The sequence below is a fragment of the Poecilia mexicana genome, unplaced genomic scaffold (genome assembly GCF_051168715.1).
Source record: "Poecilia mexicana isolate PSO_F unplaced genomic scaffold, ASM5116871v1 scaffold_6, whole genome shotgun sequence".
NCBI classification, from domain to species: Eukaryota; Metazoa; Chordata; class Actinopteri; order Cyprinodontiformes; family Poeciliidae; genus Poecilia; species Poecilia mexicana.
The window spans coordinates 32829304-32850083 of record NW_028263375.1 but is presented as its reverse complement, the minus strand read 5'-3'; the positions used below and the strand labels follow the sequence as shown (position 1 = coordinate 32850083).

The 20780-nt window shown below is 39.0% G+C and overlaps 1 protein-coding gene and 1 long non-coding RNA gene across 2 annotated transcripts; both read left to right on the top strand.

The window, feature by feature from the left end:
* Positions 1-3443: 3443 nt before the first annotated feature.
* On the top strand, positions 3444-5122 carry LOC148159522 (uncharacterized). The gene is made up of 3 exons (XR_015763107.1): positions 3444-3724; positions 4071-4183; positions 4824-5122. It is a non-coding gene; the product is annotated as an uncharacterized LOC148159522 (long non-coding RNA).
* Positions 5123-15606: 10484 nt separating this feature from the next.
* On the top strand, positions 15607-17196 carry LOC106912343 (relaxin-3 receptor 1-like). The gene has a single exon (XM_014979161.2). It carries the CDS (start codon positions 15788-15790, stop codon positions 16928-16930), a length of 1143 nt encoding a protein of 380 aa, XP_014834647.2. The 5' UTR covers positions 15607-15787; the 3' UTR covers positions 16931-17196.
* Positions 17197-20780: the final 3584 nt, after the last annotated feature.

Sequence of the window (20780 nt, the reverse complement as noted above, 5' to 3'; positions counted from 1 at the left end):
TTGCTACATGTATGCTGGTCTGAGGGATTAATCTGAGTTACACTTTTGCTTTTCCAAAGAGAAAATAAATTGCAGTCATTGCTCTGCTTCGCTAAGGAGAGAGATCAATCACAGGAGACAACTAATAACATAACAGACAACTCTGTTATGTGCTCTGTTTGCTATCTCAGACTAATGGGGTAAAGTTAATTATGTAACCCATAAATACCAGTTTGGCATATGGAGGTGACAAGTTGACTTTATCTTAGTCATTAGACATTAAATGTATGGTAAATGCTAGATACATTGTACAAGAGCAGAAGGATATGGAAGATATTTAGATAGATCATATATCTATCTCACACACACACACATATACACATATATATATATATATATATATATATATATATATATATAGAGAGAGAGAGAGAGAGAGAGATTTTTGATTTTTAAAAACTCATTTATTCACTCAGTGGTGATCCATAGGAACAATTAACACAACTTCAAATTAACACGTTCATAAATGAAAGTTCTGAATTATTCAAAGTAAATAAAACACCTTCATAATCCCAAATATTCTGAAAAATATTTAGTTTGTCCATTTTTAGATAATATCCCAGATAGCACATGATGTTAAATCAACGTTGAAAAATAGTTAGAATCGTTGATTTTTGGTTGAAGTCGACAAATGACGGTGGATCAACCATCAAACAACCATCCAATCAAACCGTTGAAACTGTGACATTAAATCAATGTTGTTTTGTGGTTGAAATCTGATGTCTGAAATGCCAAAGTCTGATTAATGGTTGATTTTTGGTTGAAGACGACAAATGATGGTGGATCAACCATCAAACAACCATCCACCTCTAGCCAAGTAACCAATGTTGAAACTGTGTCATTGAATTAGTGTTGTTTTGTCGTTGAAATCTAATGACTGAAATGCTAATGTCTAATCAACATCTGATCAATATTGAATCAATGTCAGCTGTATTGCCGCACCCCTTCCCCTCCTCTCCTCCTCATCAGCGCTCTGGGTCAGAGTATTTTATTACTGAGTGGGGGTCATCACATTTAAATTAAGCACTGTAGAGGATAGTGGGTGCTGATTCTTTTCTGTACATTTTCTTACTTGTTCATAACAATTCTCACTGACTGTATGTGTGATATATTGACACAAAAACATCTACAACTTACTAAAAGGAGCGGAGCGGTCCACCCCCACCATTTACATGAGTGGGATGTCCCAAACACACAGCCACTTCGCTGTTGGCTTGTTGGAAAATATGTTAATTCAATGTTGAATTATCATCACAAAGGTTGCATGTTTGGTTGAGGTCAACAACTGATGGTGGATCAACTATAAAACAACCATTCAATTCTAGCCAATTAACTAATGTTGAAACTGTGTCATTGAATCAATGTTGTTTTGTGGTTGACATCAAATAAATGAAATGCCAACGTCGAATCCAGTGTGTTTCACCACTGGTCCTCCAGCCCCTACAAGTTTTAGGCATTTCCCTAATTCAACACACATGATATTAATTGACGTCTGATTAACGGGGTTTTGCTGAACTGAAAAAACGCAGGTCAGTTTGATTGACATCAAGGTTTGGGGAAGAACTACCCAGATAGCACACAATGTTAATTCAATGTTGAATTATGATCACAAAGGCTGCATGTATGGTTCAGGTCAATGACAGAAGCTGGATCAACCATCAAACAACCATTCAATTCTAGCCAATTAACATTCATTGATTGAAATGCCACATCGAATCCAGTGTTTTTCAGCACCGGCACCAGGCACACTGCCCTGCAAGTTTTAGGCATTTCCCTAATTCAGCACACATGATTTTAATTAACATTTGATTAACAAGGTTTTGCTGAACTGAAAGCATGCAGGTCAGTTTGCCTTGAGGATAAGGTTTGGGGAAAAACTAGTAATCAAAGTGTTCAATCAATGTAAGGTGTTTTTTGCACCCCTCACCACCGCCTGCCATTCAAGTGCCCAACCCCCTTCCCTCCACCTGCCAAAAACACACACACACCTCTTTTCCCCCCACCTGGGCCCATCTACCCCTCAATTGGGTGAAACTTTAATTTTAAGTGAGGGTTTTTCATTTTTCACATTTTATTTTTTAAGAGATTGTTTTGGCTAGTGGCCTTTATTTGATAGTTAATTGACAGGAAGGTGGGTAATGCAGCAAAGGTTGCCAAGGTCAGGAATTGAACCTGTGACAGCTGTGTTGAGGACTGAGGCCTTGATTGTGGTTTGTGCTTAACCCCTGCACCACCACAGCACAACCCCTTTTAGGTGAGGGTTAATCACGTTTTAACTTAAGCACTATGTGTTGACAACACTGAGTTGTGATTCCGTTCTGTACCCAGATTCACTAGCGGAACAAGTCAGCATTGGGCCGGGGGGCGGGGCTAATTACCGGACCCCTAACGAATCACCAGGCCCCTGACGTTTATCGCCTGCGCTACCAGAAACTGTTGAGCGAGGGGCGGGGAGGTTGGTCTGCGTTTTTTGTTTGATCTTTACCCAGGAAACACATCTGCTAAACCGTGAGTGAAACGGTCACTGGGACTGACTAGTATATATTCCATTGAGGGAAAGTAACTTTAACATTAAATAGACCTTTCTCAACAGGCGGTAGACTTTCTCAGTCTATAATCAGACATTTAAGCGACTTGAAACTGCACCCCCAGCCCCACCCGCCCATAGCTCTGCACCTGCCCAGATTGCACATGATGGCAATTCAACATTGAATTAACATCTTTTGCCAACAAGCCAACAGCGAAGTGGCTGTGTGTTTGGGACATCCCACTCATGTAAATAGTGGGGGTGGACCGCTCCACTCCTTGTAGTAGTAAGTTGTAGATGTTTTTGTGTCAATATATCACACTCAAATGGTCAGTAGGACTTTGTTATGAAAAAGAAAGAAAATGTACAGAAATGAATCTTCACCCACTATCCTTTACAGAGGTTAATTTAGAATGTAATACCCCCCACTCACTAATAAAATGCTCTGACCCAGAGCTCTGATGAGGAGGAGAGGAGGGGAAGGGGTGTGGCAAAACAGCTGACATTGATTCAACATTGATTCAACATTGATCAGTCGTTGATCAGACATTAGCATTTCATTCATGAGATTTCAACCACAAAACAACATTGATTCAATGACACAGTTTCAACATTGGTTACTTGGCTAGAGGTGGATGGTTGTTTGATGGTTGATCAACCGTCAGTTGTTGACCTCAACCAAAAATCAACCCTTCTGACTATAATTCAATGTTGATTTACCGTTGTGTGCAATCTGGGCAGTTTGTTGCAGCCCTCATCACCTCCTCATCTCCCCCTACTCCCTCCCAAGCCTCCCCCACCCAGCCGCTCCTCCCAACCTTCCCCTCTTTACCCCCTCTCATCCCTTCTTCCCTCCCCCTCGAGCTCTGGGTCAGAACATTTTATTACTAGGTGGGGGTTAATCATGTTTCAAATTAAGCACTACATGTTGAGAACAGTGGGTTGTGATTCCTTTCTGTACATTTTCTTACTTGTCTGTAAATATTACTGACTGTGCATAATGTGTTGACACAAAAACATCTACAAGTCTGTACTAGGAGTTGTACAGTCCACCTCCCCAATTTTACACTTGTGGTTTGTCCCAACCAAAAAGCCACTTTGCTGCTGGCTTGTTTGCTACCGGCTTCTGAATTGAATTCTCCGCTGAGCACTTTTATGGTAAGTTTTTCAATATTACTTTGATCTTAAATGTGTTTATTGAAAAATAAGGGCATTGTTTTGTGCCCATAGTAATCCTGGTTATTTTGGGGCAAAACAGATATTTTTAATAATTGAGGTCATGTCTCCTTTTGTATTATTTTCATCCTACCCACCACTCCAGGCCTAAGTATGAAATCCTGTGAGATTTTGTGGGATTTGAGTTTTTAAAATAGGGTGGGGCCTATTGTTTGGTCTGGGAGAGCATGTGGTGGACAAGAAAGTGTAAGGCTGGCTGATCCAGGTGGGCTTTAAATTGTTGTGATAGTAATCACTTGTTTTTAACTTTTTATTATGATATGCTTAGGGACGTGCTTAAATGAACCTCTGTACGAGAACAGCTGAGTTGGATGATTACATGACCGTCTGCAGCCATCAAGAAGTGCAGAAGGTTGTTAATCATCCACAGATTCAATCCAGGTGAGGCAGAAGGGAAACACTTAACATGTAAGGCAGGTGAAACACTGAACTAAACCTGCTAATGACTGATTCAGTCTGTTGATCCTTGGATTGGTAACTGGTTAAATTGAACTGGACTATTGTTACTTGTGTGGGATCTTTATTAGTATATAGACACTTTTTAAGGAATTTAATCAACTTATTTGGAAATATTTGTAGTTGATGGAAGATTGAACCAGCTATTTGATGGAAGTTTATTCTGTATAAATTATAATTTTTCCAACTACACTATAAATCACCTTTTGTTCTATTTATTTGTCTCTGGTGTGTTAAATAAACCCTGATCCTCCCTGAGTTTTATTGTTAGGTTTTCTGATAAACAGCCCTTTATTTTAAATATTGATTTAATATCAATATCGTAAATCCTACACTATACTGCAGCTTAATGGGTAAATGTAGTTGTATATGTAAACATTAAGATAAATATTAATGAGAGATTAAGATATTAATTTAACAGTGAGTGTACATGGGGAACTATATGGTTTGTATTTGTTCTCAGACCTGTAACCAGTACACTGTTTAATATTTCATTGTGTTTCAGAACTTTTCAAATGTTTATCATATTTCTAACCGGCACCTTCCTCACTTTTATTTTTTTCAGCTGTTGCTCTGCAGTTTGACCGAAAGCTGACTCTTGAGGACTGCAGCAAAACTGTCAAGAAGTGGCTTCAGTATGCGCCAGAATGAGAGGAAGACATCGCAAGGAATCAAAGTGACGCCAACCAGAGTCAAACTGGGGTTACCACAACTTGTACTGTTTCCCTACTTCATACAGTACAAAGCTTAACCTCATGGACTCTGTTCTTCTGTGGACAACAGACTGTTGTTTTGACAGTCAAAAAGGAATCAAATATGTTTAAAGATCTGTCCCTCTTTTCTTAAATAAAATGTTAAATCAAACCCATGTTGTCATTTTTAAACTTTTGTACACAGTTTACCCATCATCTGCCAATAATATAGTGTTTAACACCAGTGAAGAAACTTTTAGTGGCATGTTATGATGTAGACCTATCAGACCTAAAATGTACATAAATCCTTAGCTTTCATTCAATATAAAAACAACCCAAATCTGCATGTACATCCACAGTCAAATGAGTGTTGAATCAACATTGATTCAATGTAGAATCAACACAAATATGCATGCAGATTCACGTTCAGATGATTGTTGAATGAACGTTGATTCCTAACTGATTCAATGTAGAATCAACACAAATATGCATGCAGATCCACGTTCAGATGAAGGTTGAATCAACATTGATTCAATGTAGAATCAACACAAAGCTGCATGCAGATCCACGTTCAGATGATGGTTGAATGAACGTTGATTCCTAACTGATTCAATGTAGAATCAACACAGATATGCATGCAGATCCACGTTCAGATGATGGTTGAATGAACGTTGATTCCTAACTGATTCAATGTAGAATCAACACAGATATGCATGCAAATCCATAGTCAAATGAGTGTTGAATCAACACAAATATGCATGCAGATCCACGTTCTGATGATGGTTGAATGAACGTTGATTCCTAACTGATTCAATGTAGAATCAACACAGATATGCATACAGATCCATAGTCAAATGAGTGTTGAATCAACATTGATTCAATGTAGAATCAACACAAATATGCATGCAGATCCACGTTCTGATGATGGTTGAATCAACATTGATTCAATGTAGAATCAACACAAATATGCATGCAGATCCACGTTCAGATAATGGTTGAATCAACGTGGATTCCTAACTGATTCAATGTAATATCAACACAAATAGGCATATAAGTTGACATACAGATGATGGTTGAATCAACATTGATATAATGTCAGTAATGGTTGAAACCCTAACGTTGATTCAACATACAAGTCACCGACCACTTTCGATGTTGTTTCAATGTCAGCGTTCAACGTTGATTCAATGTTTCTGGCTGACGTTGATTCAATGATTCTGTGCTATCTGGGTATTTATATTCTAACATTACTCTTGCTCTAACCATACTCTTAAAGACCTTTACACAATCAGTATTCTGTTCATTATTAATTTTAAATTTTCTACTCTACTAGTAAATTGCAAGCTTTGCCTGACCAAAAAAAAATTTAACAACCGTCCAATTTTCTTCTTTCTTTTGCCATATAAAAAAAAATAAATAAAATAAAAGACTGTTCTGTGAAACTTTCTCCAAATGATTTCCAAATATCTCTTAGTAATGTAAATACATCCATTATTCCAACACATTGTACAAAACAATGAATGAGTTTCTCTTAATAAACAAAAAGGACATTTATCTGGGCTGCACAGTGGTGCAGTTGGTAGAGCTGTTGCTTTGGAGCAAGAAGGTTCTGGGTTCAATTCCTGGCACAGGGTCTTTCTGCATGGAGTTTGCATGTTCTCCCTGTGCATGTGTGGGTTCTCTCCCACAGTCCAACAAAAAACATGACTAACTGGTCTCTCTAAAATTCTCCCTAGGTGTGTGTGTGTGCATGGTTGTTTGTCCTGTCTGTGTTGCCCTGTGACAGACTGGCGACCTGTCCAGGGTGTACTCTGCCTCTCACCTGGAATGTTAGCTGGAGATAGGCACCAGCAACCCTCCTGACCCCACTAAGGAACAAGTGGGGTCAAGTGGGGTTATTTCATCCTTGTTGAAAATGGATGGACATTTATCTGAAACAGCAGGGTTAATAACAGAAACAAAAGCATTGACTGCAATAATACCAGCATTTTTAGTCAATGGTGGCTTATATTGAGAAAAGTGAATCTATTCACTTTTCTCAATATACATGCCAGAAAGTTTGAGAAGATCTTATAGTCAGTGCACAGGCTGACAGGTCTCCAGTTCTTTGGATACCATACATGTTTCATCTCAAAACCAACTTTAAAAAAATCTCTCCAAGGAGTATTTTTCTTTCTTTTAATTTTACTTTGTTCAAAGCCTTAACACATTTCATATATACATCTTTCCATTACAAAATCTAAACGTGTCCGTTCATTTTTTCCTTCTCTAAAAAACGTCCAGGCATGGGCAGGTAGTGAGCAGAGGAAAAAAAAGCGTCCGCCTTCATTGAGAGCAAGAGAGAAATCCAGTAGTCAGTTACTTAACGAAATCACTTTGCGTTACTGTGCGTTACTATTTTCACATGGGTGAAAGTAAGGGGGTACGGCAGGGTACTGCGTACCCCTAAAAGATTTAGCGGGGGTACGCAGTACCTGCAAGAGAGGGGAGAGGCTGTCTGCTGTAAAAAATCAATGGGTTCACTGTACAGCCATGAGTTCACCCACTAATCAGCCGTGACTGATTAGTTTTTCAAGAACAATCTAAAACACGATTTAATCAGTTAATGAATAACTTTTTGCCATTTCATATTGTTTCTGAACTGTTCATGCTTAACTAGAACAGCGGTGCAATATGTCAATCGCGGAAGGTTTTGAGTCGATCTCGGCATTAGGTGACAAACTGAACGCCGCCAGGAGGCTGAGACCAGCACGTCCTCCTCTGGCTGACTTAAAACGTTCGTAACTTTATTAAAGAAAAACAACAAAAAAATCAACAAAACGTGTTCAAATTAGTGACCCAACAACAATAATAATCTCAGTGATTATTGTTTCAACAAGGTGTTGTGCAATGGGGTATATGCCATGAGAGGTGGTGACGTATTTCCGTTTGAATTTATTCCACATAGGTTGGTTCCGGGTCCTGCTTGCTCCTATTGTTCTTGGCCGAAGCTGCAAGATCTGTACCATGAAAAAGACGCAAAACTTAAAATATCTGTGAGCTGCTGGTACAACAACTGAGTTTTGTGGTGTGCCGTTGTGTCCAGTAATTAGTCGGTACCATCTAGTGCTTAGTTTTTTCATTTTCCAGCTGATATCAAGGAGACAGCGGACTGTAGCCAAAACTTAGCCACTACAGCTAACACGCGGTTTGTAGCTGCCTGCTATTTCAAAGCTTGAGGATATTGAAGATCCAGCGTCAGAAATGGGAAGATGGGGGATATAAAGGGAGTTGTACGTGGTTTGTTTAGTGGAATAATTTGTTGGAGGAAAATAATGCCGGAGGAAATCCACTGCTACGGGAACAGGCTGAGAACAGAGGCAGCGATTCGGCACAAGGTAAGTCAATACGTGTGTGTTGATGTGCGTTTATGTTATATGGAGTATGAAATTATTTTTAGGCAACTCCTTAGTTTTTGTTTATGTGACAATTATATAAAATACATTTAACATGCAGTCGGAGCGATACCGAGCACGGTAATTTAAAAACAGCCGAGAGCAGCAATGCTCCAAACCACACAAGAAGTCAGTCAGATTAAGGTCCAAAACCTTCGCTTTACAGCCGTTTAAGTGGCACCGACCCTCATAAAAAACCCGCAGAACAAATGGTGCAAATCATGTCTTTCCCGAATCCCGAATATATGATTATCTTCCTTTGCTGTTTCATCATTTTTATCCACATTAGAGTGATTTTTTTCCACTTGGCTGCTATCATCTGTTCTTGCGTTAGACAAAGTAATTTCTCTTTTTTTCCCTCTGAGATTCTGCTTAGAAAATTAGGTTATGAAGTTACATCCTCCCGCTGCTTTTTGTTTTTAAAATGGTTAACGGTTACTGTGGGCAAATCCAGCAAGGACCAAGTGAAAAACTCCATCTCTAACACAGAGTGACCTGTGCACCGGAAGCAGGGTATGTGGGAAAAAAATGTGGAAGTGCTAAAACGGAAGTCCGTGGCATATACCCCATTCTGTGCGTTTCGGTTCCATTACCAAAATAAGGGGCAGAGCAGGAGTTTAAAATTAACTAATCAACCACCGCTGAGAGGCTTATTAATGATCGCAAAATAAATATCAAGCCTGCACACCTAATATCGTAACGGACTGAATGTTATGTTTTTAACGTAATCTCTGGTCGGCTTGCGGAGCGCAGGACCCAGATAGCACACGATGTTAAATCAACGTTGAAAAATAGTTAGAATCGTTGATTTTTGGTTGAAGTCGACAAATGATGGTGGATCAACCATCAAACAACCATCCAATCAAACTGTTGAAATTGTGTCATTGAATCAATGTTGTTTTGTGGTTGAAATCTGATGACTGAAATGCCGAAGTCTGATTAATGGTTGATTTTTGGTTGAAGTCGACAAATGACGGTGGATCAACAATCAAACAACCATCCACCTCTAGTCAAGTAACTAACGTTGAAACTGTGTCATTGAATCAATGTTGTGGTTGAAATCTAATGACTGAAATGCGTTTGTCTGATCAACATCTGATCAATGTTGAATCAATATCAGCTGTTTTGCCACACCCCTTCCCCTCTCCTCCTCCTCCTCATCAGCACTCTGGGTCAGAGCATTTCGTTACTGAGCGGGGGTTATCAGGTTTTAAATTAACCACTGTAGAGGATAGTTGGTGCTGATTCCTTTCTGTACATTTTCTTACTTGTTCATAACAATTCTCACTGACTGTTTGCGTGGGATATATTGACACAAAAACATCTACAACGTACTAAAAGGAGTAGAGCGGTCCACCCCCACCATTTACATGAGTGGGATGGCCCAACCACACAGCCACTTCGCTGTTGGCTTGTTTGCAAAAGATGTTAATTAAATGTTGAATTATGATCACAAAGGTTGAAATATGGTTGAGGTCGACAACTGACGGTGGATCAACTATAAAACAACCATTCAACTCTAGCCAATTAACTAACGTTGAAACTGTCATTGAATCAGTGTTGTTTTTGGTTGATATCAAATAAATTAAATGCCAATGTCGAATCCACCCAGATAGCACAGAATGATTGAAACAACATTGAATCAATGTCAACCAGAAACATTGAATCAACATTGAAAGTGGTCGGTGACTTGTATGTGAATCAACGTTAGGGTTTCAACCATAACTGACATTATATCAATCTTGATTCAACCATCATCTGAAAGTGGTTCTGCACACATATTTCTGTCCATCTTACATTGAATCAATGTTGATTCAACACTCATTTGACTATGGATCTGCATGCATATTTGTGTGTATTCTACATTGAATCAGTTAGGAGTCAACGTTGATTCAACCTTCATCTGAACGTGGATCTGCATGCATATTTCTAGTGATCAATGTTGATTCAACCATAATCTGTATGTCAATTTACATGCATATATGTGTTATTACATTGAATCAGTTAGGAATCAATATTTATTCAACCATCATCTCAATGTGGATCTTATTACAAATTTGGGTTGATCTTATTTGAATCTAAGTTAGAGAATCATTGATTCATGTACACCTTTAGGTTTGACATACAATTAAAGGTTCTTTTACTGGTGTTAAATGCATAATTCTGGTGAGTATTATGTAATCCAAAATTACCTTACATTACCTAAGGTCCTAAAATGTGGTCACACAGACTTAAAAACAACAACATGGCATTGCTTAAAGATTTTATTTCATTTCAGTCTTCTTGCGGTCCCTTTGGTTGCCTTTCAATGCCTCCCTCCTGGTCTGGCGCATAGCGAAACCATTTATTTACAGTTTCACTGTAATTTTGATCAGTTAGCCTGGGTTCAAACTGGCGAGCAGCAGCTGTCAGTTCACTATACGCAGCAAGTTATGACGAAAATAAGTCATTAAATTGTTTTCAATGATAACTATATAGATATACATGTGTTGTCATGGTTTCAAAGTGTATTTAAAGCAGGGTCTGGCTGCAGCTGGAGTCAGGATGCCATACAACTGTTAATAAAGTGTAGGACGATCTACATCATGATTCTATGTTGCTGATTAAATGAAATCTTATGGTAATGACGCGTCTGACAGATGTAGCCGGTGTTCTATCAAATAGCCATACGCTGTCAAAATAGCATACGTACATGCAGTGAGTACCATGCCAGCGCATGCGCATTAAGAAGTCCGATGGTCAGTGGAGTTGTCAGTTCAGCATACGCAACAAGTTATGACGAAAATAAGTAATTAAATTGTTTATAATATGACATAATATGATAACTAGATAGATATACATGCATTGTTGTGGTTTAAAAGTGTATTTAAAGCAGGTCTGGCTGCAGCTGGATGCCATACAACTGTTAATAACCAAGTGTATGATGATCTATGTCATGATTCTATGTTGCTGATTAAATAAAATCATATGGTAATGACAGCGCATGTCTGAGCTAAGTGTACGACTATCTGACAACGTATGCTGATCTGACAGAACACCGTGAGTTCGTGTTAAGCGTATGACGATCTGACCTGACAGAACACCCGTTCTTTGTTCTTGTAATGCTCTGTGTACACTGAATCATTATTTTATTTAATTATGTACATTGATATTTAAATTAACAAATAACTAAAACACAAGAACGAAAGAGCACGCAGAGCATGCACATTGCTCTTTGATTGTTTTTGTTTAAAGTGGCAGCTGTAATGTCTGCCAGGGTGTCAGACTACCTGGCTTCATGTACTGGGATAGAGAGTGAAAACAGTCACGATGAGCGCCTTCTGTTCGGTTACTTCTTGTTTGTTGCTCCTTGGTCAGTGTTCATAGTTGAGCGTTATTTACCGTCAGGGCATTGCCTCAATTGCTATGTTTAATGGTGCAGACAGTGGTGGTTTATTACATGAGCAATATGGGCAAATGCCCAGGACGTTATGTTTTTAAGGATGGCAAGAAACCATCACACATTGTAGCACAGAAATGGAATATTTAATATTGGTAAAATGTATTTAGTATTTAATATCTAGGTGTTTTTATGGGAATATGGATCTTTCAGATTATTTTGAGAAGCAATTTTGATCATATTTTACATTTTATTGTGTCATGTAGCACGGGCCGCTGGTCTTGGTCTTGACTCGGTCTTGACTTCCCTCGGTCTTGGTCTTGACTTGGTCTCGGACCCTAAAAGTCTTGGTCTTGTCTCGGTCTCGATACACTCTGGTCTTGGTCTTGTCTTGGTCTCGGGTTAGGTGGTCTTGAACACAACACTGGCTTAAATTATAACCCTCACAAAAAATAAAAAGTTGTTTCATCCAGAGCCAAAGGAGGAGAGGAGGAGAGTAGAAAAGGGGAGGGAGGTTGAGGGGTAGATGGCTCAGGTGAGGGGTGAGAGGTGGTCGGTGGAGGGAAAGGGGTGTGAAAAACAGCTTACATTGATTGAACATTTAGATTACTAGTTTTTCCCCAAACCTTGTCCTCAATCAAACTGACCTGCATGTTTTCAGTTCAGCAAAACCCTGTTAATCAGCCATCAATTAAAGTCATGTGTGCCTAATTATGGAAATGCCTAATACTTGCAAGGCAATATGCCCTGAAGACCAGTGCTGAAAAACAATGGATTCGATGTTGGTGTTTCAACTATTAAAATTTGACCACAAAACAACATTGGCTTTCCTCTGTTCTTTATCCACCACCACAATGTCCAGTTGGTTCGCCATTACCATCTTGTCTGTCTGCATCTGGAAGTCCCACAGGATCTTAGCTCGGTCATTTTCCACCACCTTTGGGGGTGTTCCCCACTTTGATCTCGGGGCTTCCAGTTCATATTCTGCACAGATGTTCCTGTATACTATGCCCGCCACTTGGTTATGTCGTTCCATGTACACTTTCCCTGCCAGCATCTTGCACCCTGCTGTTATGTGCTGTTCTGTCTCAGGGGCCCCTTGCACAACCTACACCTTGGGTCTTGTCTGGTGTGGTAGATCTGAGCCTCTATTGCTCTGGTGTTTAGGGCCTGTTCCTGTGCAGCCAGGATGAGTGCCTCTGTGCTGTCCTTGAGTCCAGCTTTCTCCAGCCATTGGTAGGATTTCCTGACCCCTTCTATGCGGACGACCCTCCCTCTCTTTGTAACCATCCGACCACACTTCTCTAGTCCGAATGACATCCCAATGTCCGTGCTGTAGATCCTGGTGGTGTGGATCAGTGAGTCGATGTCTCGCTCGCTCTTGGCGTACAGCTTGATGTCATCCATTTAGAGGAGGTGACTGATTGTGGCCCCATTCTTGAGTCGGTATCCGTAGCCAGTCTTGTTGATGATTTGGCTGAGGGGGTTCAGGCCTATGCAGAACAGCAGTGGGGACAGAGCATCTCCTTGGTATATGCCACATTTGATGGACACTTGTGCAAGTGGTTTGCAGTTGGCTTCAAGGGTGGTTTTCCACAGCCCCATCGAGTTTGCAATGAAGGCTCTTAGAGTCCTATTGATGTTGTACATCTCTAATCATTCAATGATCCAAGTGTGTGGCATTGAGTCATAGGCTTTCTTGTAATCAATTCAAGCGGTGCACAGGTTGGTGTGTCGGGTTTTGCAGTCTCGGGCGACTGTGTGGTTGAGGTGTAGGGGTTTGTTGAAGTTGGAGACTGCTAAGGGAAAAAAGCAACAGGTTTCAGTAGTTTTCCAGAGCTCTGAATGTTTTTCCTTTTAATTCTGAAGAAGATTTATACCAGGTGTCAGTTTCTGGCAGCAAGGTCACAGCATCAGCCATTCAGGCAGGAATGAACCTTTTTACAACCCCTCCCCAAAACTAGCGCATTACACAAGTCCCGGGCAAATGTTAGTGATTTGGTCAAATTTAAGACTTCAACAGAGTCCACGCCTCCAGGAAGCAATCATTTCTCAGCAGCTGAAAGTCCAGACCCTCTGAAGGAAGCAAATAGTGTAGGACAAGGTCTGGTTTTTACCAGGATGTTGGATTCTGTTGCTCCACCTGCTAATTGACAAGCAGGTCAATTAGCAGACCTAATTGACCTGCTAATTAGGTCTAATACTCTGTATTTGTAATACAGAGTATTAGAAATCCTGTTTGCATTGTTTATGAATAGAGCAGTTTCTAGCTCTATTTTTACTGTGCAGCAAGAAGGTCTTGTTTCAAATCTTGACCTGGGATCTTTCTGCATGGAATTTCTTGTTCTCTCAGAGCATATGTGGGTTTTCACTGGGTACTCCCGCTTCCTCTGGCAGTCCAAAAACTTGGGTTAATAATCATTCTCAATGACTCTTAGCAGTGACTGATCCTGTTTGCCATGTGTGTCTTTGTGAGGCCCAGTGACAGCAGCAGCAGGATGTGATCAGCTTTTCTGGAGAAGCACTGAAAAAAGAAACCAGGTGATCCAACTAAAAAATTGACCTTATTTGTTATAAGTAATCAAATTAAATTAAAAAAAAAAGTAAATATAAAAAGTTTATTAAGTTGTTGTGTTAAGCAAAAGTAAATAAATTAAGTTTGACAAATTTGATGTGAAATGAACTAATTTTTTTTTAAGTTGAAGCACCATTATTGTGTTTTACCCAAAAAGAAATGAGTGTAACATCTTTTACTGGCCCATATCTTTTCATTTTTTAAAGCTTTAGAAAATGAAAAGATATGAGTAATGTATGTGATTTGGGTAGTGATTATACAAATGTTCTCAAACAGGCTGTAAAATGAAACTACAAAGGTCTTAGATATATACAAACAAAGTTGTTTTAGAAATTGAGAAATCAAATACTGCAAATTCATAATCATCTGTGAGTGTTTCAGGAATTTAAGAAGACAGTTAACTATGGATATTTCAGACAAATTAGTTTTTGCAAGTTTGTCTGATTTATTCTCAATACTTTTTTGTTTTTAACAAAGTAAGAAACACTATTTACACCTTTGCAATTTAAGCCTTATATTTGTGTGATATCAATCTGTTTTCTCAGTAAATTTGAAGGTTTACATAATTCTTAACATGTTGTTAACACATTATTACTCCTCAGCACAGCACAGGGCAGACAGACTTTTTTTTAGTTCAGGCAGACACAATATGGCAAGCCATTTTAACATAAATTCGGTTTCGTCTGACTATCCGTAATTACATTCCAGATATCTAAAAATGCATTTTGACTTTACAAAACTATATTTTGACTATCCGGAATGATAATTTAAGATATCTGTATTTACATACAGATATCTAGTAAGAATAATAATTCGAGATATCTTCAATTACATTTTGACTAGTCAAAATTCCTTTCAAGATATGTCAAATTACGTCACTGGACGTAATTTGAGATATCTCCAATTACGTCACTGGAGATACGTCCAGTGACGTATCTCAAATTACGTCATTGGACGTAATTTGAGATATAATTTGAGATATACGGGACACATATCCGTAATTGCGATTTAAGATATCTTCAACACAATTATGACTAGTCAAAATTACAATTTTAGATATCTGAAAGCTCGAAATATAATTGGAGATATCTTAAATCGCTAAAACGTCTCAAAAACAAATTGAGATATCTGGAATGTAAGGGCGGTAAAACCGAATTTATGTTAAAACGGCTTGCCACAGCCACAACTTGGTTTTGGCCTGAAAAAGACACGTCAGTCTCCCATCGTGCACTTGCCTCCTCGGGAACGCGCAGCGCCTGGGTCAAGGCGTACGTCCAGGCTCATTAGTCGGGTACAGACTGGAAACAAAGTGTCTCCCTGCGAAGCTCCTCCTGAGTGGAGAACCCCACTCAGGAGATGGCCATCGAGGTCTCTGTTCACCTGACCACGCAGACAGAGTGTGCTCTGTGGGGGCGCAGGAGGTGAGGCTCACAGCTGTTACCGGACAGAATGGCAGCGCTGCGAAGTCACAACAACACGACTTTGTGGAACGGATCCTCGGTGGAGCAGAACCGGACCAGCTGCCTGAATAATGTTGACGTGCCAGCGGATGGATCTCCGACTTTGCGCATTCTCATCTCCACCGTCTACTCGGTCGTGTGCGCTGCGGGACTCCTGGGGAACCTGCTGGTGTTCTTCCTGATGAAAGCGCGCAGGGGCCGGAGAAAGAGACCCAGTATCAACCTGTTCATCCTGAACCTGGCGGTGACGGACTTCCAGTTTGTGCTCACTTTGCCGTTCTGGGCGGTGGACATAGCTCTGGATTTCAGCTGGCCCTTTGGAAACGCCATGTGCAAAATTATTCTCACAGTGACGGTGATGAACATGTACGCCAGCGTGTTTTTCCTCACAGCCATGAGCGTCACTCGGTACTGGTCCGTGGCTTCTGCTCTGAAGGACAGGACCCGGCAGCGGGTGTGCCCGGTGCACTGGGTGATTCCCGGACTGTGGCTCTGCGCCATGACGGCCTCTTTGCCAACCGCAGTGTTCTCTACGGTAAGAAGGGTGGCGGGGGTGAGACTCTGTCTAATGGGCTTCCCAGACGGCAAGCCTTGGCTTTTGCTTCACCACCTTCAAAAAGTTTTGGTAGGTTTTGTGTTCCCCATGCTGATAGTGACGGTGTGCTACCTGTTGCTGCTGCGTTTCGTCCGTCTGCGCAGTATGAACAACAATCAGGTGAAACGGAGCGCCAAGGTGACCCGATCGGTCACCATCGTGGTCCTCTCCTTCTTCATTTGCTGGATGCCGAATCACGCCATCACCTTCTGGGGTGTTCTGGTGAAACTGAATGTGGTCAACTGGGATAAAGCCTATTACATGGTGCACACATACCTCCATCCGGTCACCGTGTGCCTGGCGCACACCAACAGCTGCCTGAACCCGGTTTTGTACTGCCTCATGCGCAGGGAGTTCAGGAAGAAGATAAAAGATATGTTCTGGAGGATTTCCTCTCCCTCGGGGAGGAACACATGTCATCTGCAGCCATTCTCCAGAACAACCAGAGAGCCGGACGACACGCAAACTGCTATCCCGCTGAACAACCTAGAGACGGCTTTTACGGACCAGTGCGACACGGATGCGTTCCAGACGTAGCAGGACCGAAGTGGAAAAACAGCACCAACGTTATCATCAACGTCCGATCATCAACTCAGTAATCACCTCACCGAGCACCATCTGTGGATATCCTGATTTATCTGCGAGTATTCGTGTGTGTTCAACAAACTCAAAGTGTATAAATGATGTATTATGTAATGTCCTTATGTTTGAAGCTTCTGTGCTCTCCCTAATGTAAATGTAGCTCAGTGCTGCTCTGCATGGTGTTTTAACAACTTGGATTAATTAAATAGAGGATTCTTTAACCGCCTGTCTTTGTTTTATTTGGTCCACTGATGGAACTGAGATGCTCATACTGTCTAAGAGCTGTATGAGATAAGGCTCTGTCTTACGAAAACCACATTCATTCCGCAGCATTCATAACAAATCTCTATCTATAATATACAACATAACAAGGGAAGATATAAAACTTCTAGTTTATAAACTAGAAATTATCTATAAATAGTCATGAATAAACTATTTTGTCACTGGCTGGTGATGTCAATGATCATACACAGTGTGCGCGTGTGATCACACAGACGCACGCACACACGTGCTCTCTCTCTCACTCTCTCTCTGTCTCACGAGTGTGAGGCTTTCTAAAGGTTTGAACTTCACTTTTTACGAGAAGGACCTAGCTGCAGAAAACAGAAAGGGGCGGAGACGGACCACTCACACTCACACCTTATTTGGAAATGGGATCATTGCAATCCGGAAGTGAAGGGGGCGCTATTTCCTATACTTCCGTTTTTATTTTCTTTTGAAATTGTGATATATTGTCACCTATAGGAAGGAGTTTCACTCTCACAATGTATTTGAACTTATTTATTTTATTTACTTAAGGGCAACTCAGTTTTTAGCAAATTCTGTAGCTTTTGGTATACTTCTAAATCTGCTCCTCAGTCGCATCTTTTCGGCTTTTTCGGCCTCTAGTTGCGTGGCGGTCGTAACACAAATAATCTAATTACATTACTAAATCAGAATACCAGAATATATTTATTATTTATTATTAATTCTGGTATTACTGGAACAGTATAAGATGCATTCCCTCACAAAAGAACATACCTTTTCATTTTCTTAAGGAAGTAGAGCTAATTAATTGAGATAAACAAGAACTGAAGTGATTCCAGTTTCACTTGATGGCCAACCTGTTGAAACTGTGGCAAATTTTAAATACCTCGAGTCATTCCTGGACAGTCAGCTCAACTTTTCTGAAAACACTGGTTATATCTTTAAGAATTGTTCTCAGGGACTATCTTTCAAGAAGACTAATCAATTAATCAATCGTATCTTTATTTCAAGCACAAAAAGGTCCATAGAAAAAACAAACAAAATAAGAGAAAAATAAAAATAAACATGACGAGATATTATTCACCGAGTCACAAATCAATGATGATGCCAATGACTCCATAATATTGAATCTGAATTAAAGCATTGACTATAGTTATCGTCAGAAGTAATGGCAGTCGTCATTCAAATCAAGAAAATTGTTGTCTGGGTCAATATCTGTTTCTATATTCATGTGTATATTTTCAATTTATTACTGGATTCCAGAAAGTTGATCAGAAGTTGCCTGGTTGTCCTGTTTCACTGATATTTATCCAACTCTTCAATTTGTCTGATGATTAGTACCTTGGCTTCCTCCGGTGAACCGTTTAATTTGATATAAACCTTGCAGTTTGAGGTCCATGTTGACTGTATTTTCTTTTGTTTCCTGAGAAAATGTGCTCGTCTTGCTATATCTGCGTTAATTTTGGTAAGATGCTCATTTATATAAAACATTGGATCCTTTTAATTTCCTCCCTTGTTTTAGGAGTTCATTCTTATGTTTCCTGTTTGTAAACCTCATTACAATAGCAGGTTTAACTGCTTTGTTTTTTTGTGGAAGTGCTGACACGTGGGTAGGTTTTTTTTTTCTTTTTCTTTTTGTTAGTATATAAGCATAACAATGACAAAACTCACAACAATTCGTCAAAAACAAAGACAAATATCAAAAATCACAACTCCTAATGTTTACAATTTACATTGATTGCAAAGGTTCAAGAGAAGACTAAAAATTATTGAAAATAACTAAATTAACAGAAATAATGAAAAGAAAGAAAGGTAATTAAATGATGAAATAAAAGGACTAAAAAAAAAGACATGTTAGGAGGCTACAAACTAAAAATCTTCCATTAAATCATACAACTTTACTGCGTTTAAATTCTGCATCTTTTTTAGACAACTTAAAAAAGAAAAAAAGTTCATTTTTGAGAGCATTGATTGAGAGGGAGCATTTTGCATATCGACATTTATGGATATAATATTTTGTTACAATAATCAGAACATTGACTAAAAATTCCAGATTTTTTTCTTTAATGGATAAGCTGAATGTAATATTTTGTAAGAAAACAAAACCCAAATTTATTGTTTTAGAAGACAGATTGTTACGAAGTTGATCCCATAAGTTTAATACTTCTTTACATTCATAAAACAAATGTTTAGTTGTTTCCAATTGAGTTGTACAAAAACCACTATTCTCTACATTAAAATTAAATCTCTCTCTTAAGAATTGATTTGAAGGATATACGTTATTTATAATTTTAAAAAGTAGTTCTTTATGTTTGGGAGGAATTGGAAATTTCAAATAATTTGTCCTTATTTTGACTCTCATAGATTTGTTAAAATTTTGTAAGAGAGCTGTGCTTTTTGTTCTTCCTGGGTACATGTTATTTATTGAATACTGGTTCAAAAACCTGTTGTTGCATTAATTACCTCTAATGTTCACATACTCAATTTGAATCTTGTGGAGTCTTCCAATAGAGAAATTAGATAAATTGTTTTTAACTGACAAAAAAAGGACATCAAGGATGCTACGTAATACTTTCTTATAATTTGTTAATGAACGAACAGTTCCATATTTTCTGTTAAATTCCTCCAAACTGAGAATTTCACCATTTCCATCCAGCAAATGAGTAATTGACCAGATTTGTTTATTCCACCAATCTTTCATGAATATAGATTTTCTACCACATAGAATGGCTCTGTTGTTCCACAGTGGGACATTATGGGGGCTGAAGTTGTGTTTGAACATCAGTTTCCACTGTAACAAAACATGTTGATGGAAAGCAGAGAGTTTTAGGGGGAGTTTAGATAATTCAAAATCACATTTCAATAACAACTCAATACCTCCAACTTTCTGAAATATGAATGACGGTACAATAAACCAAATAAGATCACCATTTTTTAAAAGGGACTGAAGCCATCTAATTTTTAAAGTGCTATTCATGATTTCAAAATCAATTGCCTTACTACCACCTTCCTCATAATTTTTTTAGCAAATCTCTTTTTCTGATGTAATGGTGTTTGTTTTTCCAAATAAAGTTAAAATTTATTCTATTAATCTGCTTTATGAGATTTGGAGGGATGGCTAATGAATATACAGGATACATCAGCCTGGATAAGGATTCAGTTTTTGTTAATGTTCTACCAAACAATGTCAAGTCTCTCTGAAGCCAATTATTTAAGGTTTTGCCACATTTATCAATGTCTTGTAATTTTTTTTCTTACGCTAGTAGCTTGACATTTAGTAATCCACATTCCTAAATACTTAATTTCATTTTTAACTGGAATATTGGAAACCGAAGAATCAGAACAGTTATGGATACTCATAATTGCACATTTATTTATATTTAGCTGCAGCCCTGAGGCTTGAGAGAACAACTCTATTTCCTTTAGAGCTAGAGGAATTTGTTCTTTATTTTTTTAGGAAGAGGGTTGCATCATCAGCAAATTGGCTAATGATTATTTTCTGGTTATTTATTTCCAAATCTTCTATATTAGAGTTATTAATTGTTAATGTTAGTAATTC

What these genes read in the sequence shown, in the direction of transcription:
- LOC106912343 (XM_014979161.2), top strand. Translation starts at nt 15,788, where the DNA reads ATGGCAGCGCTGCGAAGTCACAACAACACGACTTTGTGGAACGGATCC.